Consider the following 27,662-nt stretch of genomic DNA (forward strand, 5'->3'; position numbering starts at 1 on the left):
GTAGAAAAATTGTAACAGATTTTTCCTCCAAATCAAAATGGAGAGAGAAGTCTGGATTAAACACATCTAACACACCGAGTCACTTCTCAGAGAGGTACATGTCCTCCTATGCTTTAAGATACTAGAGAGGTCTAATGAACAACGTTTGGGGTGTGATCACAGCAGTTCTGTCCATGCCCTGCACTGCCAGAGGCCCCACCTAAAGGGGTCACTGCTGCCCACCTGAAGCTCACAGGATCCGAGCAGTCCCAAGTTAAACCTCTTCCCTTGGCTGCTGGGCTTTACAACATTCACTGCTGCACAGGGGAGTGGGAACAGGCACATTCCCGGGGATCATGGGGTGCTACCTGCACGGGCAGTTCACCCCACGGGAGGAGCTGGGTCCCACACAGCCCCCCCGCACCCAGGGGCACAGACCCAAGGGGAGCAGTCACAGACCCAAGGGGAGCAGTCACAGACCCAAGGGGAGCACAGTCAGCCTGCACAGCTCAGATGCCACTGACCTGAGATGGACCCGCTGCAGCAACAAGAGCAGGAGCCTCCAGCTGAGCAGCCCCAGGCACGGCTCAGAATCTCCCTCTCTTTCTCTTTCTCTCTCTCTCTCTCATGGACTGTAAGACACAGGAGTGCAGCAGAACTAAAGTAGCTGCTGTGGTAATGAAAGCCATCATGTCTCTGAAAGAGCTGAATGCTTTACTGGTGACGACTTGCAGACAAGTCACATCCCTTGAAATTGTGCTTAACTTCACCAGTTTGCCTTGGCAGGGCTTGGATCCCTGTCTCCTGAAGCACTGAGAGAGGGTGGGAAGCTGTGTGCCCTTCGAGCTTCAGCAGTTACACAAGCTGTAAACAGGCTTGGAGTTGCAGTTTTATCATCTGCATCAGGCATCACAATGTGCCAGCATTAAATTCCCATTTTCTCCCCAGTAATGTACATTTTCTTGAACTAAATCAAGAATACACTTTGAGCTGGGATAAAATAGCATTAGACACTGTTGTACAAGGAGTAAGATCTGCTCAGTCACTCTGGATAGAATCAGTGGGGATGTACCACACCAGACAGGACTCATTCAGCTGGATGTTACAATCAAACCTGCATCCACTGATCCCCCTGATCAGTGGCAGGAGTCACCGGAAGGGTTTTCATCTCACCTGAAAGGAAACCACATCAAACTAGTGAAACATAAGAAGATTACACACAACTTCAAACTTTAGTGCACTCTGTCTAATAAATAGAAAAGATACATTGAAGTTTTGCCAGTGAAATTAAATTAGTTTGGCCTTTGAACAGTCAAAAAATGAATACACTGTAATTATATAACTGTGAGAGGTTTTGGGGGTTTTGTTTGGGGTTTTTTTAAGGAATGTCAAACATACTATTTAAAGAATTGAACAGTGCATCCGTTAGTTTGCAAGTCAGCTAGCTTAGTGTCTGGTTATAAATTAAAAGCACAGGTAGTAAAGCTAATATTTTGATATTTAAGACAATGTTTATCAAGAACAAAAAGTCTTCAAGCAAAAGGCAAGTATTGCAGTTTTGTTCTCCAGCAGCAATTAATCTCTACACAAACCCTTGGAGGTGTGAGGAACCTTTTCAGGATACAGGAGCACAGCAGGAGCGGGTTGGAGCTGCACTCCCTGGACAGCTCGGACACAGCAACGCTCGGGGAAGGGGGAACACGAGCGACTCTGCAGCAACTCTGCACCTGGTGCTGATCTGAACTGTGGGACGGGGTTCACCCTCCTGTGCTGACAGTCACAGCCACTGCAGTGCCACAGGAGACTCCTCCAGTGCTCTGAGCTCTTCCACAGGGGAACGGGACACTTTGGGAGAGCTGTGAACTGACAGCACATGAGAAGCAGTAAAAGGCAGCACGGCCACCCGGCCCCTGAACATCTGACAAGTACAACTTATTGGACACAGGTTGTAATTAAAGCAGAGGAATTTAAACAGTCCTAGGAGACGTTTTCAAAGATTTTTAAAGGCTAAAACCCTTCGGGGAGGTACTTTGTTTGATGATATTGCAGACAGCACAGGAAAATCCGATGCCACAAACAACAACTGCATCCCTTGAAGCAGATATGACAAACTTCAATAGAAGGGCATCAACAAACCTGCATGAACCAAACAACTGTGAGCTTTGTTTTTAAATGTTTCCCATATTTCTAAGCACACATTTCATAGCTTGAGCAGTTTTAAATCTGTATCCAGATGAAATATAATCCCATAATAAAGGTAAGGAGGTCATCATCTGTGATACAGGATCCCACGGGTCCACGTGGATTGCTTTTTGTTCAGCCCATAACCTGAAGAACAAGAAATTCAAAACTCCGCATCTCTTTTAAGCTCCAGATGAAAAAAAAATTTCTGTTTGGCCTTTAAGATTCCAGGCCATCTGCTACCCTTAAACCAACAAACAGATTTACAGGTGCAAAAACTGAGCGGAAACAACTGCAGAAAATCTTCTTACATAAGAATCTTCAGCACAATCAGTTTCAGATTTCGCATAGTTTATTTACAAAATGGTCTGATAAAACATCCCCTCCATACTTACAGCTCTCTGCCACAATACACATGTTGATTTTAGCAATGTTTAATAGCACCATTAGATATTATTTAAAATCAGAAAGGATCTTGTTGCAGTTACAATGATTCACAATCTTTTACATCCATGGACGAAGTAACTTTGAGCACACTAGGACTGTTTGCAGTTCCACAGTACAGATTCCTGGTTCACACAAGGCATTTGCAGAGTTACCAGTTATGCAAGGTACCCAGACAGTCAGTAGCTACTACAAGAATCTTCGGGCCACAAAGTTTAGACTTCCACCATACTTGTATAAAGTTATCTCCATGTTGTTTTCAAACAAGGCAATCACGCTGAATACTTTTCCAGTGCTCGTCTTCAAAACAAAAGCAAAAAAAGAGAAACTAATTAAGTTTTGCTTTCACTTCCCCTGGCTTATTACCAGCTAACGTTCTAACCCCATGTTTTGTTGAACACAAGGGAATTCAACCCTCTTATGTGCCACTACAGCCCCGAGACTGCTGGGAGCAGATGGGGGGCTTGTTTTAGTGCCAGTGTAGATGGAGCTGGGAGCGGCGACGTGCCCGTTGTAACCAAGAAAACACCATGTCCCTAAGGTGGCACCAACTGTGTTCTGGCAGAGCCAAAACCTCTCTCAAATCATCACACCCTTGACTTTAAAAGCGCCCGAATGAGCAACAACTCAATTCTACCCTAACACAGTGCCCAGGAGAGGGAAAACAACACCCAACAGAACAATCAGGTACTCCAGGTTGCATACAAAGTTGTGTAGAAAGAACATGTGTGTATGTGCTTTGGGAAACTTCTACAGCCATGCCAACCTGCAGGCAGCACTGTAAGCTTCCTTCCAAGAGAATTAAATCATGTTTTCCCTGCAGGCAGCACTGTACCTTCCTTCCAGAGAATTAAATCATGTTTTTTCCTGCTTTGCCTCCTGTCATCAGGACTAACTTTTCTTTCTCTGCTTTCAATCGTCAGCACGTTCAACAGAGAAATTAAAAATACTGCAAAGATACCTTAACATCCAAAGTCATTCTGGGCGACAGCTCTGGAGGGAACAATATGGAAAACTGCTCTTTGCCAGTGAGACCCAAAGTGCTCGGATTTTCCCCAGGACGAAACTGAAGCGGAGCGATGCCGATTCCAACCAACTGACTCCTGTGGACCTTCTCGAAGCTTTCAGCCAGCACAGCTTTAACACCCTGCAGACACACGAGAGCAGTGAGACCTTCACACACCTTATGTCCAAAACCCTGCCACCAAACTAAGAGCAAAGACAGCACTTTACACCAGTCCTCTAATGCACTGCAGTATCTTTTAGTTTACAGCAGATGGAAGCAAACAAGCCAGAGCAGGCCCACGGAGTATGACGTGGGGCTTGTCACAGACAGTGACCCTGCTGGAGTTAGCAAGACAGGAATCAGTGGCTAACTTATTATTCTGAATATTAGTGGAAATCAGTCTCCAACAGTGAGATACTGAACACCCCCTGGAGACCAAAGAGAGGTCAGCACTAGATAAATATCCAATTTATCTCAAAGTCTGGTACCCAAGAGGGCAAGTTACATAATTAAGAAATTCTGACTTATCCCGACTAGTGATTCTTTCCCGTGAAGATTCTAACAAAGAAAGCATATTGGGTTTTTAGGTACTTCCAGAAAAAACCAAAACCACACCCCAAACCCAAACAAACCAGCAGTACCAGTAAAAAAGGCCCTTTTGCAGCCCAGTCTCTTGAGCTACCCAGTCCATACTTCTTTCCTGCCAGAATAATGACAGGAATGCCTTCCTTCTGGTACAGCTCCGCTGCTTCAAACACATCCAGCTGTGGAATGGCAAAGTGACACAGTGTGAGTGACTTCTAAACCTGCTCCCCCATTTCAGAGTAGCTGTGCAAACAAATGCATTCCTACCGTTTGTCCCGATGGGAAGTGAATTGTTTTAGGAGCTGGTTTTCCTATGAACTTATTCAGAAGCTTGATGTTTGCAAAGGTACCTCTTGTCATGACAGCATCGTTACCTCTTCGAGCCCCATAAGAGTTGAATTCACGAGGTGTGAGTCTAGAATGAAAAGCAAATTGAAGAGGGAATCAGTTACTTTAAAGGTTACCAGTTAAAGGATATTATGATTTTTTTATAATTATTGCAGCATATCTAAGTCTTCGGTGCAAGATGTAAGGAACTAGTCCTCCAAAGATGTAATTATTATAAATCATGAACAGCATGTGTAAACCACTGCTAGACTACTCAGGAGGAAAGTTGCAATTTTAAATTGATTTTCTACAACTTCATCATGAATGTTACAAGCAGTGTGGTACTTCCAGGAGAATTATGGGCAGACAGTTCCAGGGAACAACCCAGCTCACTACTCCTCTTACCATTACCATCACATTTATTAACAAGCCTTGTACCAAACTGAGAGCTTTACTCATCAATCAACCAACCATCCTGGAATTAAAGGCCAATTTCTTTTTTCTTTCCTGCAATGAGACTCCTTCAGACTGAATGTAATGGTTAGAAAGAAGAGTCCACACCATATTCAGTTATAAAGCTGGGCTTCATTTTCTTAAACTGACCTGTTAAAAAAGATCTGATCATCTGTGCATCTCAGCTCCTGAGGCCAGTGACAATGACTAACCTCAGCTAACAGACCAGGCACTGCTCTGTACATGAGGACATCAGTTCTGCCCTGGCACTCCTGTGGCCAGCTGTTACTGTGGCCAGGGCTGTGGGGAGCAGCTCTTTAGGGGGGTGTCTCAGTGCCTGCTGTACCCTGGACAGGCTGCCCAGAAGGTGATGACTTGGGCTTCTCCCCACACCATGTCCCCTTTCTGCAGAGGGGCAGCTCTAAAGGACGCAGCCCTGCTGCTCAGTTCCCTGCCATGTGCAGCCCTCCTGTGCCACAACAGGGGCTGCTGAAGGTGCCAAGTGCTCACCCTTTGCTGGTCAGGTACTTGGCCAGCACTGCTCCTGGCAATGCTCCCAGCAGGGGATATGTGATCTGTGGTGACAGAGTCCCCCAGGTACAGCAAGACATGGGCGTTTTCAACGGGCTGTGGGGCAACTGGTTCTTTGGCCTGCAAGGGAAGGGGCAGGGGAAAGAACAGAAGGGAAAAAAGTGTAAGAAACATTTTCTTCCAAGACCCTTAGAGACATAAAACATATCTGCAGTATTGAAGGCACCTTGATGTACAGGCTCCACTCATTCCAGAGACACACAGTATTTCAAGGACTGAGAAATTAGTGATAATTAAATTTGTTACTTAAACATCGAAGATTTACTGGAATAGCTATTCCTTTACTTCAATGCAACGCATATCATCTGAGGGATAGATTTGTTGTACTTACAAGTTTATCAAAAAAGGAAGGACATCTGATATAAGTAGATTTTGAATCCCAGGGAAATAAAGTTGACTCTGGTGCTTCCAGTAAATTCCATCGTTTGTTTCCTTTCTACAAGAAAGAAAATGAATCAAAACGAACAGAAATTAGTTAATTATATTTTTACATTCAGAAACCAAAGACTTACTGGTGATTTTCTATTACTTGCTATTATTTTGTAAATAATTTTCTATCATATATTACAAGTTCCCTCGCTGGATACTACTTATGAATCACTTTTTAATGCCAGTATCCATCCCACTTAAAGCCCTGGAAGTCACTGATAAACCGATCACATTCAACTGGCAGATACTATGAAGTTACAATGAAAAGCAACCTTTAAATCATGTGGAATAAAAGACCATTCTTACCTCCATCTTTTCCTTCAATTCCTTAAACATGGATGATATCACATACTCTTCCTCCACTGTGTGAAGCTCTTTCGGGTGGGCCAAATATCTCGTAAGTAAATACTTTTACCATTAAAGCCAATGCCTGAGTAAGATTTCAAACAGAACAGCAGTTTAAAGAATAAAACATGAGCCTTCAGATTTACATTAGAATATAAACATGTACACATTCAGGCCTTCAGAGATGGTACCAAACAGGCAACGAATCTGAGCAGTGGAATGGATGCTTTGCTTTAGCCACAGGTAACACCAAACACTCAAACACCCGGCTGTGGTGCTGAAAAGCACGTGCAGAGCTCTCCCCACGTGCCCTGCATGCAGAATTGGAAGCTGTAAGACAACTCACCCAGAGGCTCTGTCTCAAAGTCTATCCTGACGGTGCCTGCGATGGCGTAGGCCACCACCAGGGGGGGGACGCCAGGTAGTTGGCACGGACACAGTCACACAGGCGGCCCTCGAAGTTCTTCGTGCCAGACAACACTCCACAGGCAATGATATCACCCTGAGAGGCAGAGCCAGGTGTACTGTTACAGCAATTTGTGGTGCTGGGTTGGGTTAGCTACGTCAGATGTGCTTTAGCATTCCACTTCAAACACTTCCTCTAACACTACAGCTGAAAGGCAGTTTACTCTCTCCCACCACCCTTCTCTTCTCGTTTCCCTTCTGTACCCTCTGATGAGTTCTCCTGTCCCTTCAGTCAACTCCTCTCCTGCCTTTTATTTCTTGTATTTTTCTTCTGCTTCAGAAGAGGAAAAAAGCTGCAGCTGTTGAGACACTGCTGGTAAAGTGATTTGAGTCCACAGCTCCTTAAAAATCTCCTCTTCATTTATGACACAAACCTCACACGTTGCATCCTCCATAAGATTAGACCATATGTATTTACTTTGTAATTTCCAGCTGAATGCTACAAATACCATTTATAACATTTATTATACACAGCAATGAACTGTCAGGTCTCCCTGACTTGCAAATGTGCAAAAACATCATGCAAAGCCCAAACCAACAATGAAGTGTATTTTGCATGGACTGCTGTATTTCCTGATTTCTTAACTGGGTGGGAAACTCATTTCTGTATTTAAAGCCAGGCAGAGCTTTACCTGTTTTATTGCATTCCTGATGGCTTCTGGCAAAGGGGCCGTGTTCCCAACACAGGTGGAACACCCATAACCAACCACCTCAAACCTACATGGGAAAACCAAACAAGTCACACATTCCATGGTCACAAGCAATTTGTCAGCAAAACTGCTTTTTCTTTTATTAGCAATCCCTAAGATTTTTTTTTTCCTTTGGCAGTTAAAACTCTTTAGGAGGTGAGCAGCAGACATTACATCTCACTGATGCAAGGCACAGCTGGGCACTGCTGCAGAATTATGAGCATATCTGCTGTGGAGCAACCAAAACCATGCTGAACAACCCTTGACAGCAGCAATGTCAAGAGAAGACTAGTGCAGACTGTCCTGACAAATTTGCATCCAGCTTCCACTTTAAAATCCATCAGAGTGCATCCTGTCCTGCCAAACACTTATAATCAAGGAGTTGAGTACTGAAAAACAGTTCAGATGGGGTAGAGCTACACAAATAAAGTGGGAATACAACAGGGCAAACAATTTTAAGTCAGCCAGTAAAATGAAAATCTATTAAGAATTATCCAACTCCAAATGAACAGCAATCCTATTTATCAGCTGGTACAAACCCCCTGTGCACCACCTGCCTCAAGCAGCAAGGGGCCAGCCTTACCCGAGCTTGCTGAGGTATGGCAATACTCCACTGGAACTGAGGTAATGTGTAACCATGCCACTGCCTGGTGATAAACTTTTCTGATGTAGGGCTTCACCACCAGGCCAGCCTCCACGGCTTTTTTGGCCAGGAGTCCTACCAAACAAAAAGGGGAAAAGCCAAAGAGACAGATTATGATTTGTATATCCCTTTATATCCCTTAACACAACACCTGTATGCTGCTACCTTAGTTAAATGAAGCATAAAAACCCACAGAGGATTAGACAACTTCCAGTTTATTAAATTATTAAAGCAACTACTGGCCTGAATAAAGTTTCTTAACTCATAATAATACCATACAGGTTTTTGTTCCCATTCCCATTTTCTTTTCTGTAAGGAAAATGTCTTTCCCATGTTCTAGCTGACAGTGCAAATCCATTCAGTGTTAGAGACTGGCCACAGAGCCCCAAAGGGAAGCTCACCTTGGCCACAGAGGACCTTAAAACATGAGAGCAAAGTGTGACACGTGAGCTGTTCCAGCAAAATCATCTGCAGCTTGTGAAGGTGCAGCAGATACCCCTTAAAAAGTGACACATCAACTGTTCAGCAATGCAGAGTTTCTGTCCTGTTCTGTGGTGTTCCAGCTCATCATCATCCAGGACAGGCTCCAAGCTAAAGCCCCCCCCTGTGCATCAACTGTGTCACCCCACAAGAGCCCTGCAATTGCTTCCCTGCTGGAGTACTACCAGGTATAAATATTCTTAATTACTCTCTTTAATAGTGCTTTATGGCACAAACTTGGAGACTGTATTGTGGAAAAATAACTTTCACTGGATCACCTCCAGAACACACAAGTTAAGGCTACAAGTCTGTAGTTTCAAACCTTTAGGTGGAGTTACTGCAGAGAACCTCCAGAAGTGAAAACATGGGGCACCACAAAGGCTGTGGGCTGTGTGCTCCTGACGTACCTGCAGCCAGCATGACAGAGGGGTTGCAGTTGTTGGTGCAGCTGATCACTGCAGCAATGACCACACAGCCGTGGGACAGCTTGTATTCATTTCCTTCATACTGAACAGGCACCGTGTCCTTCTGCTTCTCAGCTGCAACCTGGAACCCCTTCACACCACACTGGGGGGCAAAGATACTTGTTAGCAGCTGCTACAGTACACAAAGGATGACAGCAGAGAGACCAAGGGAAGCCTCATCTGGAAATAACACTCAGCTGTGCCATTAGGAACCTTCAAATGGATTTTACTGGCAGCCCCTCTGTAAATACACTGCTCTCATCATTCTTCCTTCACAACTGCTTTAACTCTGCAGCAGTTGGGAACAAATGCCAGTCTACAAGTGGCTGATGCCACAACTCATTCCCTGCTGTCCAGCAAAGAACAACCCCTTATGAGTCCCTGTCTAATCCTTCACAACACTTGTTGCTGAATTAGAAGCATGTCCAAGATTAACTGTAAGAGTATGGTAAGTAAACCAGAGTAGGTAATTAGCATTTCACACCCTCACCTGAGTGCTCCCAGCACTCAAACATCCTCAGGGGTCCCTTTCAACCTCAACCTTTGCCTTCCACAGTCAGCTCCCACTTCCTCCAGCACGACTGACCACTGGGTCACAGCCTCAGTAAAAGCCAAAGCCAACAGGATGAATTCTTACTAACACTGCTGCCAGTCTTGAACTTCAGTGACAAACACTAAAAATGAAGGTACATTCCTGTATTGGCTGCATTCTTAGGTACCTGAATACATCCCTAACCAAAAATAATACCTTAGAGTAAAAACATTCACTCTGTGAAATCGAGTAAAGCTGTAAGCAAAAATCATTTGCTAAGTTAAGAACCTGGAATGCTGCTCAGCTACAAATCTTGCCGGTCTTTCTGAATCTCCTTTAAGATATGATGAGTTTTCTTTTCTCCTGATAAATTCTGTTGTGGAAATCAAGTAATACACAACTGTTTAAAAAATCCTTGAAAAAGTGAAAAAGTTTCACAAGCTCACACTGTGTATTACTTAAAGTTCTTCCTCCCCAGCAATCTAAACTGTGACATTAAGGATATTTGGAAGCTCCTGCCAAACCACTTATGATTTACCAACTACTACCCTTGGGACACTTGTCAAGCAAGAACAGAACACCCTGGCCAAGCAGCTGTGTAGCAATAAGGAGGGTCAGCAGCTGTGCAGGGAACAGGCAACATAACATTGATTCACATGGATTACAGGAAATACCTTAGGAAGGGAACACCAGTGGTACAAACCTTTTCATTTAAGCAGGCTTGGAAGTCACTCTTCATGTTATTAACAGCCACTCTGTCTTGGGATCTCTTGGGACCACTGACATATGGAATTATAGAACTTAGACTAACTTGCACTACCTAAAAAACCAAGGAATAGAAAGCACAGGCATTACCAACCCCAGCCCAGCAGGACATGGATGTGGAACTCTTGTTAAAAATCTGAATGTTCACAGACATTTACAACTCTGGGCTTCCATTTTCAAGACCACTCACTGTAAAAGGCTACTCATCTTATTCCAGGGGTTTCGACATGATCCTTAACTTTTCTACCATCCATAAGATTCGAGAGTGACTGAAATTCAGCATCTGTTAGTTGACATAATGTTACTGTACTTCCCTTATTTTCCCCACCCCCTCTTATGTTTTGCAAATAAACTCTGCTTCTTGAAATTGTGAGTTAATACATAACAACTTTGCTGAAAGCAATGCAAATGACGGGGAGACAAGCCTGTTAAATCCTCAGCAGTTATTCAGGAGAATCAAACCCCACCAAGTCCTTTCCAGCATACCTGGGAATACTCAGGTTCTCTGGAAGAACTCTCATCATTTCTAAATAACTTCACAGCTTTAAGATATGCTTCCATGACTTTAAGCTTGGCCTCGTCCAAACCTTAGGAAGGTGATTTCAAACACGAGAAGAGTCACATTAAAGACATAAGTAAAACAAAACACACAATTTTCAGAAGTTTAGATTCTTAAGTGTAACATTCAAAGTACTTTTTTTTCAAGCACACCACTTCCATACCCCAACCTCCAGAAACTATTCAGGAATGATACACAATTTAAAACATTTATAAATGATTATATTTTTTTTCAATTAGCTTGTCTTCTTACACCAAGGAATAAAATAAGTTATTCCAGCTCTAGCAGTTGTGACTCTAATTAAATTTACAGATGTGTCCCTGAAAGCCATAAGGCTTTTCTCTGTCAAGATTTACTGGTTTAATACAGACCATGTGCTGAGCTGACAATAGGCAGAATTGCTGGCTACTGTTTGGAAACTGTTCATTTGCTCTGCAGTAGCAGACAAACATATTTGCTGTTAAAAATATTTAACTCATTTAAAACTGAAAGATTTCATTGCAGAAAGGCTCCCTCATGAATGAGCCTTTTTCATTCTCTGCAGCAGCTTGATAAGGAATTGTCCTTCTCCTTGTTTAGCCTGAAATCATGAGCTTCAAAGGGAAACAATCCACTGGGTAAAAAATCAGGGACGTGATTTGTTCTGCAGATTCACTCCTTTCTAGTAATCATTTAAATTTTGATTCTGTAGGGAATCTACAGGTGTTAATGGATTCATTTCAAATTGAGAAGACTTACATTCCATACCCATTTCAAAATGTAACTGAGAATTTCCTTCATACTTTTCTTTTAAAGGGTGTTTTCAAAAACAAGGGCTGTGGATGTTCAAAAATAACATCATGTTCATAAATCAGGTATTAGACAAATGAACCAGACTGGACACAAACCTCAAGCACAAATCTATACATTAAATCCACATCAGAACTCTACACAGTGCAAAAACTATGGAGTTCTAAGCAAAAAAATTGTATTACCACAAATCAAAAGCACAATTAGAAGCAATCACTATTTTAATTTCATCTTTACCTGTATGCTTTAAGTGCTTCAGTGTCACATTATCAACAGGGAAAAAACTCAGAATAGCACCATATTCAGGACACATATTTGCTATTGTGGTTCGGTCTGCTACAGACAGCTGGGAAACACCACTCCCAAAAAACTCCACAAACTTTCCAGCCACCTCAGCTTGCCTCAGATGCTGTTGGAAAAAAACACACAAGAGCACTTGTTATGTGCAGAGGTACAATGTAAGCCATGTTTGTCACAACAATTCGTGTCATGAACATTTAATATAAAAAGCTGAAACCCTAAGGCTACGTTTGAAAAAAAAAAAATTATTATAAATTACTTTTTAGTGAAAGAGGACATGTAAATAAAATGACTGTAAGGGTAGAGAAAAACCTGCTACTTCAAAGGACTAGTAAAATAAAAATGGTTAGAGATTATTTGTACCTTTCTGCACTGCCCTGATCAAAGGTGCACTAAAAACACTCCCGGCGTTTAATTCAGGTCTCAAACACCACTGGTGCCACTGGCAACAAACTCTCTCTAGTCCGAAAAGGCATCAAACACTTACCTTTGTAATGCTCAGAACAATATCTATGGAGGTGGCAAAGGGGCTGACTGTGCCTGTGAGCTCACAGCCCACCACCTCGGGCAGGGTGAGGGTGAGGGGCATTCCCAGCATCACTGCTTCCGTCTCGATGCCCCCGACGCCTGGAAGGGAACAGCACAGTGCTTCCCGTCAGCTTCACTGACCAACACTCTGCATGTTCAGCTCCTGAAAATCTATGACACCCTTCTATTAAGCCTACAGGCTGTGACAACAAACATATTGCTGCCTCTCTTGCAAGTGAAGGCCATCCCTCCATTCCCGACACGGACACAGCAAGAAATGCAGGAGTTGCGTTAAATCAAAATCCAGAGTTCAAACCAAGCAGGACCACTGCTCAAGTTAAATGTCACAGCCAAGCAGAAAACATTTCATATCTAAAGCTAATTTTCTGAGAGAAACCTTCATGCAAGTTTTTGTTGTACAAACAGCACTTATTTGAATATCAGTTGGTTTTTGGCTGTTTTCTCTTTTAATTACAGAGTCATTTCTCAATGGAAAGAAATGTTAGTCAAGATTGCTTTTAGACAAGAAACATGCAGAAGAATAATTCAAGAGTCTGTTATGCTTGAGATATGAACATGCAGCTTTAGTGTGCCTGTCCAAGGGCAATGAAGTTATTCTGAGCATACTTACCCCAGCCCAAGATACCCAAGCCATTTACCATGGTTGTGTGAATCTGTGCCAACCACACTATCGGGATAGAGCAAATCCTTAACTTCAAAAACAACTTTGGACAAATATTCCAAGTTCACTTGGTGAGCCGTTCCAGTCTCAGGTGGAATTATGGAAATATTCTTGAAAACCTTTGAACTCCACTGAAATGTTTTCAAAACGAGAAGAAAAAGAGTTGCATTTTTTCCAAAGGTATATTTAATTCTTAGAACGTAACTAAAAAGGCAAAACTAAGACACAATAAAGGAGTCCTTACTATTTACCCAGGGGGCTTTTGCTCCTTTGTCAAACAGAGGCATCTGATCCCCCTGGATACATTCCTAATTATCAACAAAACCACTCACTCAACTCCTGTGAAGGCTGAATCAATAATTCATACCTACCTTTCAAAAGCAGGGCAGCAGCAATCTCTTACCTTCCAGCTCACACAACTTATTTCAAGCCCACCTAAGACTGATATTTAGAGAACAGAACCTAAGCACTTGTATTTATAGCAGAATTTATGTTTATAGCATAATTGAGTTTAGGTTTGACACTCCCAGTGAGACCATCTGCAAACTCAGGAGGGTACATTTAACAGAGCTGACATGGAAACTTGTAACAAGATTCAGTTGGCCATTTCCTTCTTTAATAATGTAAAAGCTAATTTGCTTCAGAGAGAAACCTCCCAGTCTACACATATGAAAAGCCTTAGATCATTGCACTGAATTCCTAAAGCATGTCAAATTAGTTCATATGATGAGGATCAAATACCAGTGCTGCAGGTCTCTCTGCCAGCAGCAAAGAAGCTGATGCTCCCCACAGGACTTGTGCTGCCCAGTCTGAGAGCAGCCAAGTCTGAACACTGCCCTCTGCTCAGCACTTCCAGCTCCAGGAAGTTTTATAACAGGGCTGGAGATAAATGAACCCTTTATCCAGAAATTCATTGTGACCTGAGGCACTGAGCTCAGGAAAAGGTATTAAAAACACTCATGCTTCATAAATCCCCATGGACAAGAACCAAATCAGAGTAAACTTTTTCAAGTTAGAAAGCCAGTTTTCTGCTCCTGTATTAAATTCAGATTTGAGAGTCTACCACTTCCAAATGATTACATTTAAATTTATCATCTAAACCTGAACACAAATGGCTCCTAAAAAAAGCCCAGAACCCAAAGCCAGCAGGTACACAGACATACCTTAAAAAATTGAAGCCTCTCTCTATTTCTGCCAAATTCCATCTCCTGATTTTTCAATACCGTCTCAGGCCTAGAAGATAACAAGTTTACAAGGACTGTCATAATGCATTTCAAATTACACAAGAACAAGTTGTAGTTTTAGCTTGTTTGATGAAAGACTCATTTAAGCCTGCAGGACTATTTGAAGTGGTTTATTAGAACAAAGGTAATTGCTTCCCTGCAGCAAGCTTTCTGTAAACAGTAAGAAACAGCTGACTCCACGTGTGCTGCTCCTGAGAACAGGTTTATTCCAGGTATGGTTTGCCTAAAGCATCTGATCTCAGAAACACTTGAAGGGATCTATTCCAGGCATATGCTATGATACACAGAAGCTTTTTTACCCCCATGAGTTGTCTCACAGGCTGCACACCTCAAAACCCCACACAGGAAAGAACCCAGATGTTCACTAGCTACTGGAAAAACATTCTCCACGTTCAGAACTAGCCCTCAGCAGCTGAGTAGAACATCAGGGCAATTGTGACTGTCCTCCATTCCTCCATTTCCCTCCATGCCACCATTTTTTCTTCACAAGTACTCATCCGTAGTCTCATAAAATGAACTATCTTTTCTTAGTAAGTGTTGTATTTATTAAGATACTGATAGTTGATATAATAGAGTAATCCATAACTTAAGAGGAATATTCTCTGCTCTGAGTAGCTGAAGAAGGAAGGGAATACATGTGCTTTGTGCCAGGAAGCTCTCAATTTTCAGAGGTGTATTTTACACCATGAGCCTTCCCTTTCCTCCCTGCAGCAGCAGCAGTTCAGCAGCTCCAGTGCTCTGCCAGGCCCTGAGGGACAGTCAGTGTGACACTGCAGCTCCATCACCACCCTGCTGGGCTGTGCCACAGCACCAGTGCTGCTGAGAACACCACTCCTCCTGCACTCCTGCAATCTGCACTGACAGGAATGTTCCCACATCTACAAAATACCGTGGCATTCAGCACAGTATCTGTGGGATACAGACTGGATCAGCTGGTAAATATGCCCACCTGCCCAGCACAGGCAGACTGGGATCTGAACAGGTCCATCCCACCAAGGAGGCAGCTCAAAGCGAAGGGTCCTTATGTGTAATTGCAGAGATGGAGCGCACACAGACCGACCTGGAATAACACAGAAACCTGGCAAGGCAGGATGAGCCTCCCCTGGGCTATTACAGGGCAGGATATTTACTGAATTGCAGCTCAGTGACAGATGGACTTGAGATCCTGTAAAGATTGGGGGATGATGTATAAGCTACTCTAAGAGCCAGAGACTTCTGAAAAGTTTATCACACAAAAGCTATAAATTACTCTCAGGAATAAACTAATGCTTCACTGATTTATTCACTCGGGTTTGCTTTCCAACATACAGAGGATTATGATCCTCTGCTTGTTGTCCCTGTGAAGAAACAAGGAAGTATCAAAATTTAATTTAAAGTCACAGCCATAAGCCAATAGTTGGCCATCGCACTGAGTTTCAGTAAAGCTCTTCTTGTAAAACAATAAATTTATGCAGACTAATTCATATCTGCTACAATCTGACCTTCTTCTAGCTACTGAAACCTGCCTATGGTAAGCTGAAGAGGACAGACGTGTAAAAAAATCCATTCCATGAGCTGCCACAGGCAGAGCTCAACGACACCAAGGTACAAAGTGACACGAAGAGGTTGCATACTCAGGCACGGGCTGCAGGTGGAAGGGGCAGAGGATGGGAGCGTTCTCGATCTGCGCGGAGAAGGGCGCGGGGTGCCGGCCGGACTCGCAGGGCCCGCCCCTGCAGCCGCCCTGGCCCCGGCACGGCACCTTCCGGGGCTGCGCCCTGCAGCGGCGACAGCCGGGCCGGCGGCTCGGTGCCTCCCCGCCGCCGGGGTTGGGGGCGTTCTGTATTGCACTGCAACACAAAGAGACCACAGCTCCGTCGTAGTCTGCTCTTCCCCACTCCCACCTTGGTTTTTTTGCAATCCCTTCAACAGATTTATAAAATATCATCTGAAAAAATAAGAGTTTATTTTACTACAAGCCTGTCGCAAAGTAACTACCGCTGGATAAGCTGAGTTAAGTACTGTGGCACGGTGAGAAGTAAACGAACAGAACTGCATTGTCCGAAGATTAACACCACACAACTGCTTCTATTGTTCACAATAGCAAGAAATCTTTACAAAGAGCACTGCAAAGGCTGAACTCAGGGTTTTTAAACTTGGAAGGTGTTCGCACAGTCTCATCCAAACAGTAGAATCCACTGCTTCTTTTTTTTTTTTAAGACTGTTCTTACGTGTTCTGTTAAATCCACGAGAACGATTACAGGCAAAGCTTCTCAGGAAGAAATGTAACTTTATTATTTAATTAGGCTTTTTATCCAAATTCTCAAAGAGTCAGATAAATTTTATACACTATTCAAGTCAGTCAGAAGTAGGACAGAAAAGCTGGAGGTTTTTTTAAAAATGAAGTCCATACAGCACAGTACCCTCTATCATACAACATCCAGTCTGTGCAGGACAGCAAAGAAAGCTTGTAAAAAACTAATGACTATTTACCTCTCAGTAAGTCCCAAATCACATATCTGCAATTAAAGCCACCGCTTTTCCTCTGCTTAGTAACACAGGCAGATACTCATTATCAAAGGGCAGGAGAGTGCTGGCTCAGAGGATACCTCGTGTAAATCCCAACCCAGCCCACCAGGCCCTGGTCTGCAGGAGGTGGGAGCTCTGTGAAAGCAGCACAAACCACCCTGCAGGGAAGGCTTCTTATCACAGCCCAGCAGCTGCCGAGGCCCAAAAGCTTCCCAAGTGATGCTCCCAGAGCCTGGATTTATCATCACAAAGCAGCACACTGAGACCTCTAGCCAATTGCTTGGTCCTGCCTGATAATTTTAGGCTGGCCTAATTGCAATGGAATCAGCTGTCCCTGCAGACCAGGCACGGCCAGAGCACAGCACGGACACGGCACATCTGCGGCACAACCACCAACCAGACTGAGATCCTGGGAGCCCCTGGAAGGCTGACAGAAATGACCTCACACAGCCATGTCCATCTGACCACAGGCCTCTCTTCCCCACGAACTTCGAAAATTCCCAAAGAGCCTGAGTAATTTACGCAATTCTGCATGACTTTGGAAGGCTCCACGATTGGAGGGGCAGGGGAGAAGGTGGAGGGAAGCCACATTGTTTAGTGTTTCCTTCAGCAAACACTGAATAAAACTCAAGTTGTTCCTCTTCTGCAGTATTATGTTTCTAGCAAAGGCAGCCCCGGGTTGTGTTCATCACATCACTGCCTGTCAGACTGGAAAACCACACTGGTAATTTTCCAGTCCTCATACTTGTCCAGACTTCTCCAAGTACACTTATTCTCTCTGAAAATATATGCAGCTACATTTATCTGTTTGAATAATATAAACAGAGCAAAGCAAAATTACAAACTCCCTCTGCCCTCATCCTCTTGAGACATATTATTTCTGGAAACCATGCCAGATCCTGTTATTTCAGAAAAATCCTGCCCAGAATTGGGATTATCAGTCAGCTTCACCCAGAATGCCTCACAAACATTCTTCCTCTCCTTCAAGAGTGGTTAATTTAGCCATTTTTATCCAGCCTTTTTCCAATTACCACCACGTCTCATTGCAAGGATCCACCCAGGATAAATGATTTGATGGGACAGTACCAGGACCTGAATGAATCCACACCTCAACTGTCAAACAAAAATGTATGGTTTGTAAAAGAAAAGTACATTACCATTTGCTGAAATCAATCTGCAGAGACATGGTCACAGTGAGATCAGTGGGGCAGGCAGGGTTGACTTTCACAGGATCTCCTCCAGCATTTCTCACAGCTTCCCTCATGGCAGCAAAATCCACCATCGCTGGGATTCCACTGACAGATGGAAAAACAAAATAGCAACATGAGGACATGAACGCACCAAAACACACCAACTTCTTTTTAACATTATTTAATTTCTAGATCTAGCTAAGTCTCATTTCAGATGACAACCCCCTGTTATTGTATTCTCTCAATTTTAAAGAGCTTCAACCATTTCTAAAGCCAGTGGAGTTGGTTCACGTTCCCCTCACGTGACATGAACACAGAACCACTCAGACACAGCCACAGTTCTCGTGTCTGGCTGTGCTTCCCTGCAGAGCCAATCTTTAGATTACTCCCTTGCCTTTATGGTAGAAACCTTGCTGCACATTTTAACAACCTCAGCAGGTGTTCTTCGTCTACCAGAGCCACTTCTGAAGCTCATAGCATTTCACAAAACTATTTGTGTTGCTATGACACGGATAATAAGCACACACCTGCAGTACAAAGCTGAGAGGGGGTAATGTTTATACAACACAGAACTACATAAACCTCACTGGCTTTGCCTGCTAAGCAGAAGTTACCTCAAATTTATTATTATCATAATTCCTTTTTTTAATTATCTTGCTTCTTAATAAATAGAGTCAGTGACACAGTGTCAATTGAATGTTTGCAAGTTTGCTGAAGGACTGCCCTTTCAGCTATGTCAGAGTCCAATCACAAAGAAAGTTAATGTCCTAAGAGACTGCTTTTAGATGTATGTATTATTCATGATTCAACTGGATTACTCATTGTGGAGTAAGCAATATTTAATCTTCAATTATCTCAAGCAAGAATTCCATGTATTTCAGTGAACCATCTGGCTACAGCCAAACATCACCACTTCCCTTTGTGTTCTGGCTCTTATCCTGTGAAGTGTTCCTCGTGGACCAGCAGCTTCAGCCTTGCCAACCTGCACTAAAGCCAAGGCACCCTATGGAACAGCTCCTGCCCTTGCATCATATGGAAGCATCACAAGGAATCCCCTGAACAGGAGAAGCAGTGCACAGGCTTCCAGTGGAAAAGCAGACCCTTGGGTGTTAAAGGCGAGGTGGGATTTATTCCCAAGCCCAAGGACTGCACATCAGTTCAGTGAGTCCACACAGGTGCTTTCAGGGCTTTCGGTGCTCCCACACTTACGTGAAGTCTTGAAGAACAACTCTGGCAGGACAGAAGGGCACTTCGACATGGTTCTGTTTTGTTTTCCAGTCCAGGATGTTCATGGCATCCGTCTCCTTCACCAGGAAGCCGTCGCAGTTGCGGACGCTGGACTCGAGCAGCACTCGGATGGAGTAGGCAGAGTGTCTGGGGAGCAGGGACCAGAGTAAGGCAGAGTGTCTGGGGAGCAGGGGACACAGAGTAAGGCAGAGTGTCTGGGGAGCAGGGACACAGAGTAAGGCAGAGTGTCTGGGGAGCAGGGACACAGAGTAAGGCAGAGTGTCTGGGGAGGCAGGGACACAGTGACTGCAACACCTGCAGCTTTGGAAAGTTACCACCCCCATTTCCGAAGAATTCCACTTTTCTAGGCACCGAAGGCTGAGAGCTTCAGGAGCCTGCTCTTCCAGTTGCCTTTGGGTTGATCTTCCTTACCCAGTCTGGACCAGTGAGTTGCACAATGTGCACATTGCAGGAGAGATTATCTATGGGATCTGAATGGGAGACGCCCATGGCCTGACCCCCTGTGTGCAGACGTGACACTGAGGAGGTATGTTCTGCTGACAGGGGAGACACCCAGGAGCAACAGAGCTGGGATTATTGATCAGAGCAGGCCAAAGCAACTGCACTTAGAATATTGAACCCACTTTTAACTGTAAATTTCACCACTGCATTACTCGAGGTATCAAGCCAAAGCATCCACTGCCAGAATATTATTTTAATAAACAGTGACATGAAGACCAGAAACCATTCTGCCATGTGCCCTTTTAAAATGAAACACACTTCATGAAATATAAACAAGGGCATTTCACTAAATGTAACTTGAGTTACTTTGCTACTGATCTGAATTAAGGTAGTGACAAGTGGCAGTTTTCTGGCAGAAAAAAATAGGGAAATGAAATATAATGAAAAAAGAGACAAGTTAAAAAAAATCCCCAATGTCACTATTCACAACACAGAAACAAACAAAAAACTGAAACAAAAAAAAAAATCAAGGTTAATTGATTCCTCCCCCAAATCCCATTATTTTCAGCATCATTCAAGCAGTCAACTTCATGAGAACAGGGAGAAATACAAAAAAAAGTTAGTTAGAAGGAGGTAAAAGTTAAGTTCAGGCTTTAATAAAAAAGGTTAGAATTGGTGGTCTTAACCTAATCCAGAGGTTTCTTCACAAACCATTAATATAGAATTTTGCTGACTCTGTTCTCATTGTGTCTTTCTCAAGGTATTATTCATTGCTGTCTAAGTAGACAAGCCCTATTCCAGTGTAAGATTTGGGTGAGTTGAGTATAAGATGTCACCAGAAACACATCTAGTGACCTGTCTGCCACCCCTCACATGATTTCCAGAAGGGACTGGTTTGGTTTCTCATGGGTTACCAACACCAGGCAGTGACAAATCCACTGCCCCGGGGCTGCTCAGCATCAGCTGTGGAGAACCAACTGCTCCTCTCCAGGAGTCACAGCGAGCTCCCAGCTGCAATCCTGTGGGCAGTGGGGGCTTCCCAGGACCCAGGACATCTCCAGAAATGGGATCACATCCAGCACAGGGCCCTCCAGGAGTTCTGGGACTGCTGTGCCTGCCTCAAGTGCTGTGGGCCTGGCTGCCCCTGAGGGACACAGCGAGTGAGGGGTCTGCAGCACCCACCACCCACAGAACTGCAGACGAGGGCAGGGCGGATTGGGAAGCACCCAGGACAGCACAGTGAAAGTCCCAGGGTGCAGGAAGGGGACACTGTGGACTGGATACAAGAAAAGCAGCTCACAGGGAGGGTGGTAAAGCACAGGATACAAGAGGGGGGGGGCCTCTGCCCTCCCAGCCTTGCAGAGCTCACTTGACAAAGGCTCCCCACACCAGCTCCAGACCCAGCAGGAGCTGGGCTACATCCCCACGCCCCCTCTGCCCTAATCCTTCTGAGCTCTTTCAGGTCCCCATTTCCCTGGTAACTTTTAAACACTAGAAAATCTCCCTAGAAAACTGGCAAATAAATCAATTAACATTTACACTAGCAATCTGATTAACATAAACAATTACAGCCAGAAGCCCCAAGGCAGAAGGCAAACAGGTAAAACTGAAAATGTTCTAGCAACAAATGCAGAGAGCAATTCCAGAGGCTGGATTTGCTACCAGTGCTGCCCCACACTGTGTCTAAATGTTATTAATATTTTGCTATCTTGTAGTTAACATGAGGCTTCCAACTTCTGCACAGAAGTTTCTACTGGAAGACAAGGACCCTCTTAATCCAAATTCCTGCGAGCTTTTTCAGGAATACCCATTGCTGCTCCAAGATTTATGGCACATTTAGCAGAAAGTGGTATCTTGTGGTGTATTTCCACTCCTGTCTGAGGCTTTTCAAAAAACTGCTGTGGAACTGCCTGGTTTTGTTACTACCAGGGCACTGCTTCTCCGGGGCAAAGCCACCGGCAGAAACCTTCTCCTTCCTTCAGTTGTGCTTATCTGAAAGATTAACTCTGTTACCACAGGCAGGAGGAATTTGCAAGAGCCCTCAGCTGTTGCACAAAGTGTCAGCAGACTCTGTGCCCTGTGCTCCCCTCTCTTTCCCCTTCAAGCCACAGGGAATTAATTATTGTGTCAAATACCAGTTTAAAGTGAAACATTCACTGGTAATTTTTTACTTAACAAACACATCACAAATCCTGTGAATATGGAAGAATTCAGACCTTGCCAAACTGAAGAAAAAAAAAATCCCAAAATGCCTCTAGTAAGTACCTCACGTAAGTATTGTAGTTTAACATGAGAGCAAAGGGAGAGAATAACACAAGTGTGTTTTGATTCCCTGCTCCAGCTGGCACTGGGCAAAGCTCCCTCCCCTGGATCCCCTCCCACCACATGTGCAATTGGGAGCTTTCAAAAGGCACTGGGACAGGCAGACCCAATAAAGGCCTTTCTGGCACAGACCACTGTCACATACTAATGACAGGCTGGGATTAAACAAAAGCCTCCCTTCCTGCAGCAGGAGCCACGTTCTGGCAAACAGCAGACTACATGAGGCTGCTGGGGAGGTGAAACCAGAACTCCCACGAAGCTGCACAAAGCTACAGTAAGAGCTGGTTCTGTTCTGAAGGAGTTCTTTGTCACTTCACCTTTTTTTTCCAAAAGCGTAATTATTCTGATTTGGAATATTTGCTAAAAACTCCAGCAACACCCCACTGAAAAAAATCTCCAGGTATTACCCCTGCTAGCTTCCTAAAGCACTGAGAAAGTGGGAGACACTTGGCTTCCAAGCATTAGGAATTGCTGCCTGCATCCCCCACCCTGCAGGGCACTCAGGGCAACCGTTTGCTGCTGGTCCCACCCCAGTCACCCCCCAGAGCACCACCTACCATACTTGGTCCCTCCGAGCTTGGACACATTGTAGAACTTCTTCTGGGGGTGGTTTTCCAAAGCTTCAATGACGGGCTGGTAGGGGCTTCCTGGGGAGGAAACAAACAGTTACAGACACCAAGGAACGGACTTCCTGCGCCCACGGAGCACTCACAGGAAAAAGATTTTATTTCTGATTTTACCAAAAATAACGTTCCTCTGGACTGTAAGTAAACGTAATACGGACAGGCTTCTAAACGGATTGAGACACCTCGTGATGCAGGTGTGTGACTAAGGTGGATTTTTAGAAGCACTTGCAATAGCAGGTGCACACGGGTCACGCAGGTCACGGGCACAGCCCGGACACACCTGACCTTTGTTGTCTCGGTTTGCCATCTACACACAGGGCAAGGCTCCGGCGCAGATAACAGAGCCGGGGTTCGGTACTGCGGGAGGCACAAAGCACTGCCCGCCGAGCCGGCGTCATGCGGCCGAGGGACAGAAGGAGCCCCGCCGCAGCCATTAGTGCACAGAATAAATACCCCGGGGGGGGCGCGGGCAGCGGGACGGAGACGGCGCCGCCGCGCCTGGCAGGACCCCCGCGGCCCGGGCTGCGGCGCTGGGCGGCGCGGAGGGCGAGGCGCTGCGTCGGGCCCCCGTCGGGGCGGCCCCGGGCCCGCGGTGACCGACCTGCGCTGGGAGGGTCCATCGCCGGCCACCATGTCCGCCTGAGGGACCGGGGGGGCGCGCGCCTCTCGCGAGGACTGCGCCGCGCCCCGCCGCCGCCGCGGCACGGATCTCGCGAGACTGCGCCCCGCCCCGCCCCCGCGGGGGGACGGATCTCGCGAGACCGTCCTCAGAGCCGGGCAGGAAAGGGCGCAAGATGCCGCGAGGCTTCGCAGAGAGGGCGGAAGTACCCGAGGGAGGGCAGCCGCGGCTCTCGCGATAACAAAGACGGCGAAAGGGCGGGCTGGGGGCGGGGCCGAGGGCGGGGCCGAGGCCGCCCCCTGGCGGCACCGAGCGGTACGGCGGGAGGGAGCGGGTGGGACGGAGCGTGTGACAGTGTGACAGTGGGACAGCGTGACAGTGGGACAGCGTGACAGCGTGACAGCGTGACAGTGTGACAGCGTGACAGTGTGATAGTGTGACACTGCACCCATCCCTGTGGCACTGTGACACTGTCCCTGTGTCTGTGTTTGTCCCTGTCCCTATTCCCTGTCCCTGTGTCCCTGTCTCCTGTATCCTGTCCCATTCCCTGTCCCTGAGTCCCTGTCCCATTCTCTGTCCCTGTATCCCTGTGTCCCTGTCCCTGTGTCCCTGTCCCATTCCCTGTCCCTGTGTCCCTGTCCCATTCCCTGTCCCTGTGTCCCTGTCCCACTCCCTGTCCCTGTATCCCTGTCCCATTCCCTGTCCCTGAGTCCTTGTCCCTTCCCTGTCCCTGCCCCCCTCCTGCCCCGTTCCTCTGCCCCGTCTGTGTCCCTGCCCTGTCCCACCCCTGGGATCAGCCCCTCGGCACATGGAGTCATGGAATGTTAAGGGGCTGGAATGGACCTTAAAGGTCATTTATTCCTAGCCCCTGCCATGGGCAGGGACACCTTCCACTAGCCCAGGTTGCTTCAAGCCCCATCCAACCTGGCCTTGGACCACTTCCAGGGATGGGGCAGCCGCAGCTTCTCTGGGCAACTGTGCCAGGGCCTCCCCACCCTCACAGGGAAGGATTTCTCCCCAGTATAAAAGGTGAATTTCCCCTCTTTCACCCATTACTCCTTGTCCTGGTCACTCCAGCTCCTGATGAACTCTCTGGTTCCCTGTAGCCCCTTCACACACTGCAAGGGGCTGTGAGGTCTGCACACAACCTTCTCTTTTCCAGCGAACAGCCCAGCTCTCCAGCCCGTCGTTGTGGGGGAGATGCTCCCTGCTCTCTTACCAGCCTCCTCCTGCTCAGACGGCAAAGGACGGCCCTGAGGAATAAACAATTGTCAGCAAACCTCCCCAGGGCAGGGGGTGAAAAGTGCCGGTGAGCTGGTTCCTGGAGCAGGGCAGGAACATCCATCACCACGGCCCACCACCGGGGGTGGGAAGGCGCGTGCTCAGCACTGTCCCACAGTGGGGCCTGACCTGGCTCTGCTCTGTCTCTCATACTGGATTTCTTCAGGAGGTTTTTTTCCTTTCCCTATCTTTCTTTTTTTTTTTTTTCTTCCTCTCAAGTAATCTCTTTTTCTTAGCTGGATGATGGAATTTTATTTTTGTCTTGATCTTTAGTGCAGCAGTGGCAGAACATGAGGCCACGCTCCCAGTGGTGAACAAGTCAAGCTGCAGTAGTTTCTCCAGGCTATAACACAGAGATAATATCTGGGGTTTAGACACTAATGCAGCCAGAACTCACCACCAGTCTCGGGCAGCAAAGATTACCTGCAGGATGTCTGTATCTCAGCCTCTAACTGACCCACTTTTTGCCTGCATTTGTTTTGCCCTAAACTGCCGTTGCCTTCCTGAACAGTCACAGAGGGACTTGACACACTGATTGAAACAGTTATACTCAAAATTGCACGAGAAACCCTAATTCCAGCCTCCTTTCCCCTGTTTTAGGTTGCAGTGATGTCTGGCCTATCTCTGAGAGACTGCAGGCAGAGGGAACAGGGTGGGTGGGGACATGGTGGAGAATGTGGCCCAGATGTGTCCAGAGGGGCTCCCCAAAATGCATGTTCACAATGCCCAAAGCTGTCTGTCTGACCAGATTGCTCATGTTTAGGGGTTTGTGCCCTTCTTACACACCAGATGGATTCTTGGAAAGCAAATCTCGTATATATTTCGTATATATTCCATACATATTCCACATATATTTATATATATAAATATTCCAAATTCCACATATTTTTATATATATAACAAAATGTTTGGCTTTTAATTTATACCAAAAATTTTCTTTGTATTTGCTTATTAGCACTTGAGCTACTGCATTTTTCTGCCTGCTAGCTTTTTGTGTGATTTTTGTGGGATTCCATGAAGTCCTTTAAGGTATTGTGTAACTGTCTAGAAAGAAAGATGTCTTTGCAGTCCCCAGAATGTATTCCCTGTTTCTCAGCTGGCATCCAACATCCTGCAATAAGTCAAATCCAAGGGAGAGCTTATCCAGAAGAAAATGGGGCTGGGTGTTGCTGGTTTGTAATTAGAGCTGACAGAAACAGGCTAAGCAGAGTCTTAGTGGAGAAGGGAATGTGAATAGAGGGAATTACTTCGTGCTCCTTGTACAAGAGGCAGTCACTCCACGGAGAGAATTTCAGTTTCACCACATTTCAGATGCAGACAGTGGTTTTGCTGTGGAAAAAGCTGAGCTAAATATTGCTCTCAGGTGTGTGTTCCACAGCAGCATCACATGGCAGAGAGAACCTAGTGTAACACAACACACTCCCCTAGTTGTGCCCTTCTTTTGTCTTCCTCCCTTTTTTCTGTGAAGATGGATGGAGGACAGCAGCAGGAAGAACCAGAGAGCACCCACGCCACACATTCCTCTGCAGGAGAAGCAGGTTGATCCAGGAGTTTGAAGTAGAGCCCTTTGAATAAATCACTTCTAATCCTGGCTTCCATATGACTACTGTATTTAAAGCTCAGATGCAGTAAATCTTACACAGTTCTTGCAAGGCAGTGAGAGATCTTCAGAGGAGGAGAGTAGAAATCCTTACACGTCTGCAGATGGAACAAAATAACACAGCAACCTACATTTTTATTCCACTTGAATGAATTTGTGAGAATAAGGAAGAAAACTTGGGAAACCTCTTTAGAATATTTACTTTAAAAATTTAGGTCAGTCCAATCAATTGAGTCCAAGATCCACAAGTGAATGTACAGAGGGGGGTGAGACTACTCTGTGCACAGACTATGTCGAAATTGAGGCTACTTGGGGCAGCTGATTAAAAGGGTCACAAAGACATTTTGCATCGGCACATTTTCAGTAAACTGAAAAAAGGGCTTGTAAAGTTTGGGTTGAACAATTTGTAAGAAAAAAAAATCAAATGGTCATATTCCCCTATGTCTTGTGCACAGCAGCAAAGCCACAGGAGTCAGGTGAGCTGTAAACTGAGAATGTGGCAGGCTGGATATTTCACTAATAACATGACTGAATATTTACTTTGACTCCACATGGTTTGAGATACAATCTTTGCTTATGTAAATGTATTTTTTTTTTGTAGTGCAGGATCCTCAGTGCCACCATGTCATCTTCAAGAATATGAATGTAAGCTTTGCTTTTTATTGGATATTGCTTATACTCACCACAAAAAATTCCTAATATTGAAATAAGTAGATTAATAACTGCCAGAGGAAAAGCATTTCTTCCTGGCATGAGTCTGTGCTGTGTGAACCAGTGTCACAAAAGACACTGAAAGTCAAGCTCCTTACCCATGCTAAGGCTCCACTAAGAAATGATACTCCCTGGATTTCTCATCCCTGGGATACTAATTAACTCTGACCAGTGTTTGTTACTTGATTCACTGATAACAATTCAAGTTGCTGTCATAGTTTTCCTCTAAAATGCTGGCACCCAGGAAATCAAAAATTTAGTTTAGTCTCTTACAAGAGCTGCCCATGGATGTACACAACTCTGAACCCCCTCTAAAAGTCCCTGCCAAGGAGACACTCAGTGAGTCACGTGATAATGCTGTTCTGTAAATATCTACACATAGCACCTGAACTGTTCAAAAGCTCAGGTTGGGCATATGGAGAGCCTCAAGTGTCATGGAAGCAGCTTTTCTAAAATTATTTCTTGGCCACATTTTGTTCTCCAGATGAAGAAAAGAGGTGTTTAAGATGTTTTAAGATGTTTTACTTGTGAAAGAAGTGCTAACATACAGTATCCTTCAGGAACTGTGTTTGGGAGAACAGCCTTGCTGTGAAAAGTTTATTAGGACCAAAAGGGAAATCCAGTGAACAGCCTTTA

General features: G+C 45.2%; 1 protein-coding gene across 1 annotated transcript; it reads right to left on the bottom strand.

The window, feature by feature from the left end:
• Window positions 1-2,494: 2,494 nt before the first annotated feature.
• On the bottom strand, window positions 2,495-22,836 carry IREB2 (iron responsive element binding protein 2). The gene is given in 26 exon segments (XM_032700599.1): window positions 2,495-2,904; window positions 3,566-3,751; window positions 4,252-4,374; window positions 4,463-4,610; window positions 5,486-5,509; window positions 5,511-5,626; window positions 5,898-6,002; window positions 6,302-6,372; window positions 6,375-6,425; window positions 6,687-6,755; window positions 6,758-6,842; window positions 7,438-7,522; window positions 8,078-8,156; window positions 8,159-8,212; window positions 9,025-9,184; window positions 10,317-10,433; window positions 10,865-10,965; window positions 11,964-12,135; window positions 12,514-12,653; window positions 13,186-13,220; window positions 13,222-13,367; window positions 14,400-14,469; window positions 16,094-16,309; window positions 18,146-18,283; window positions 19,388-19,552; window positions 22,747-22,836. Coding segments are annotated over 25 exon segments (2,685 nt in total). The 5' UTR covers window positions 19,471-19,552; window positions 22,747-22,836; the 3' UTR covers window positions 2,495-2,793.
• Window positions 22,837-27,662: the final 4,826 nt, after the last annotated feature.

This window comes from Chiroxiphia lanceolata, chromosome 12, assembly GCF_009829145.1.
Source record: "Chiroxiphia lanceolata isolate bChiLan1 chromosome 12, bChiLan1.pri, whole genome shotgun sequence".
In the NCBI taxonomy this organism is placed as follows: domain Eukaryota; kingdom Metazoa; phylum Chordata; class Aves; order Passeriformes; family Pipridae; genus Chiroxiphia; species Chiroxiphia lanceolata.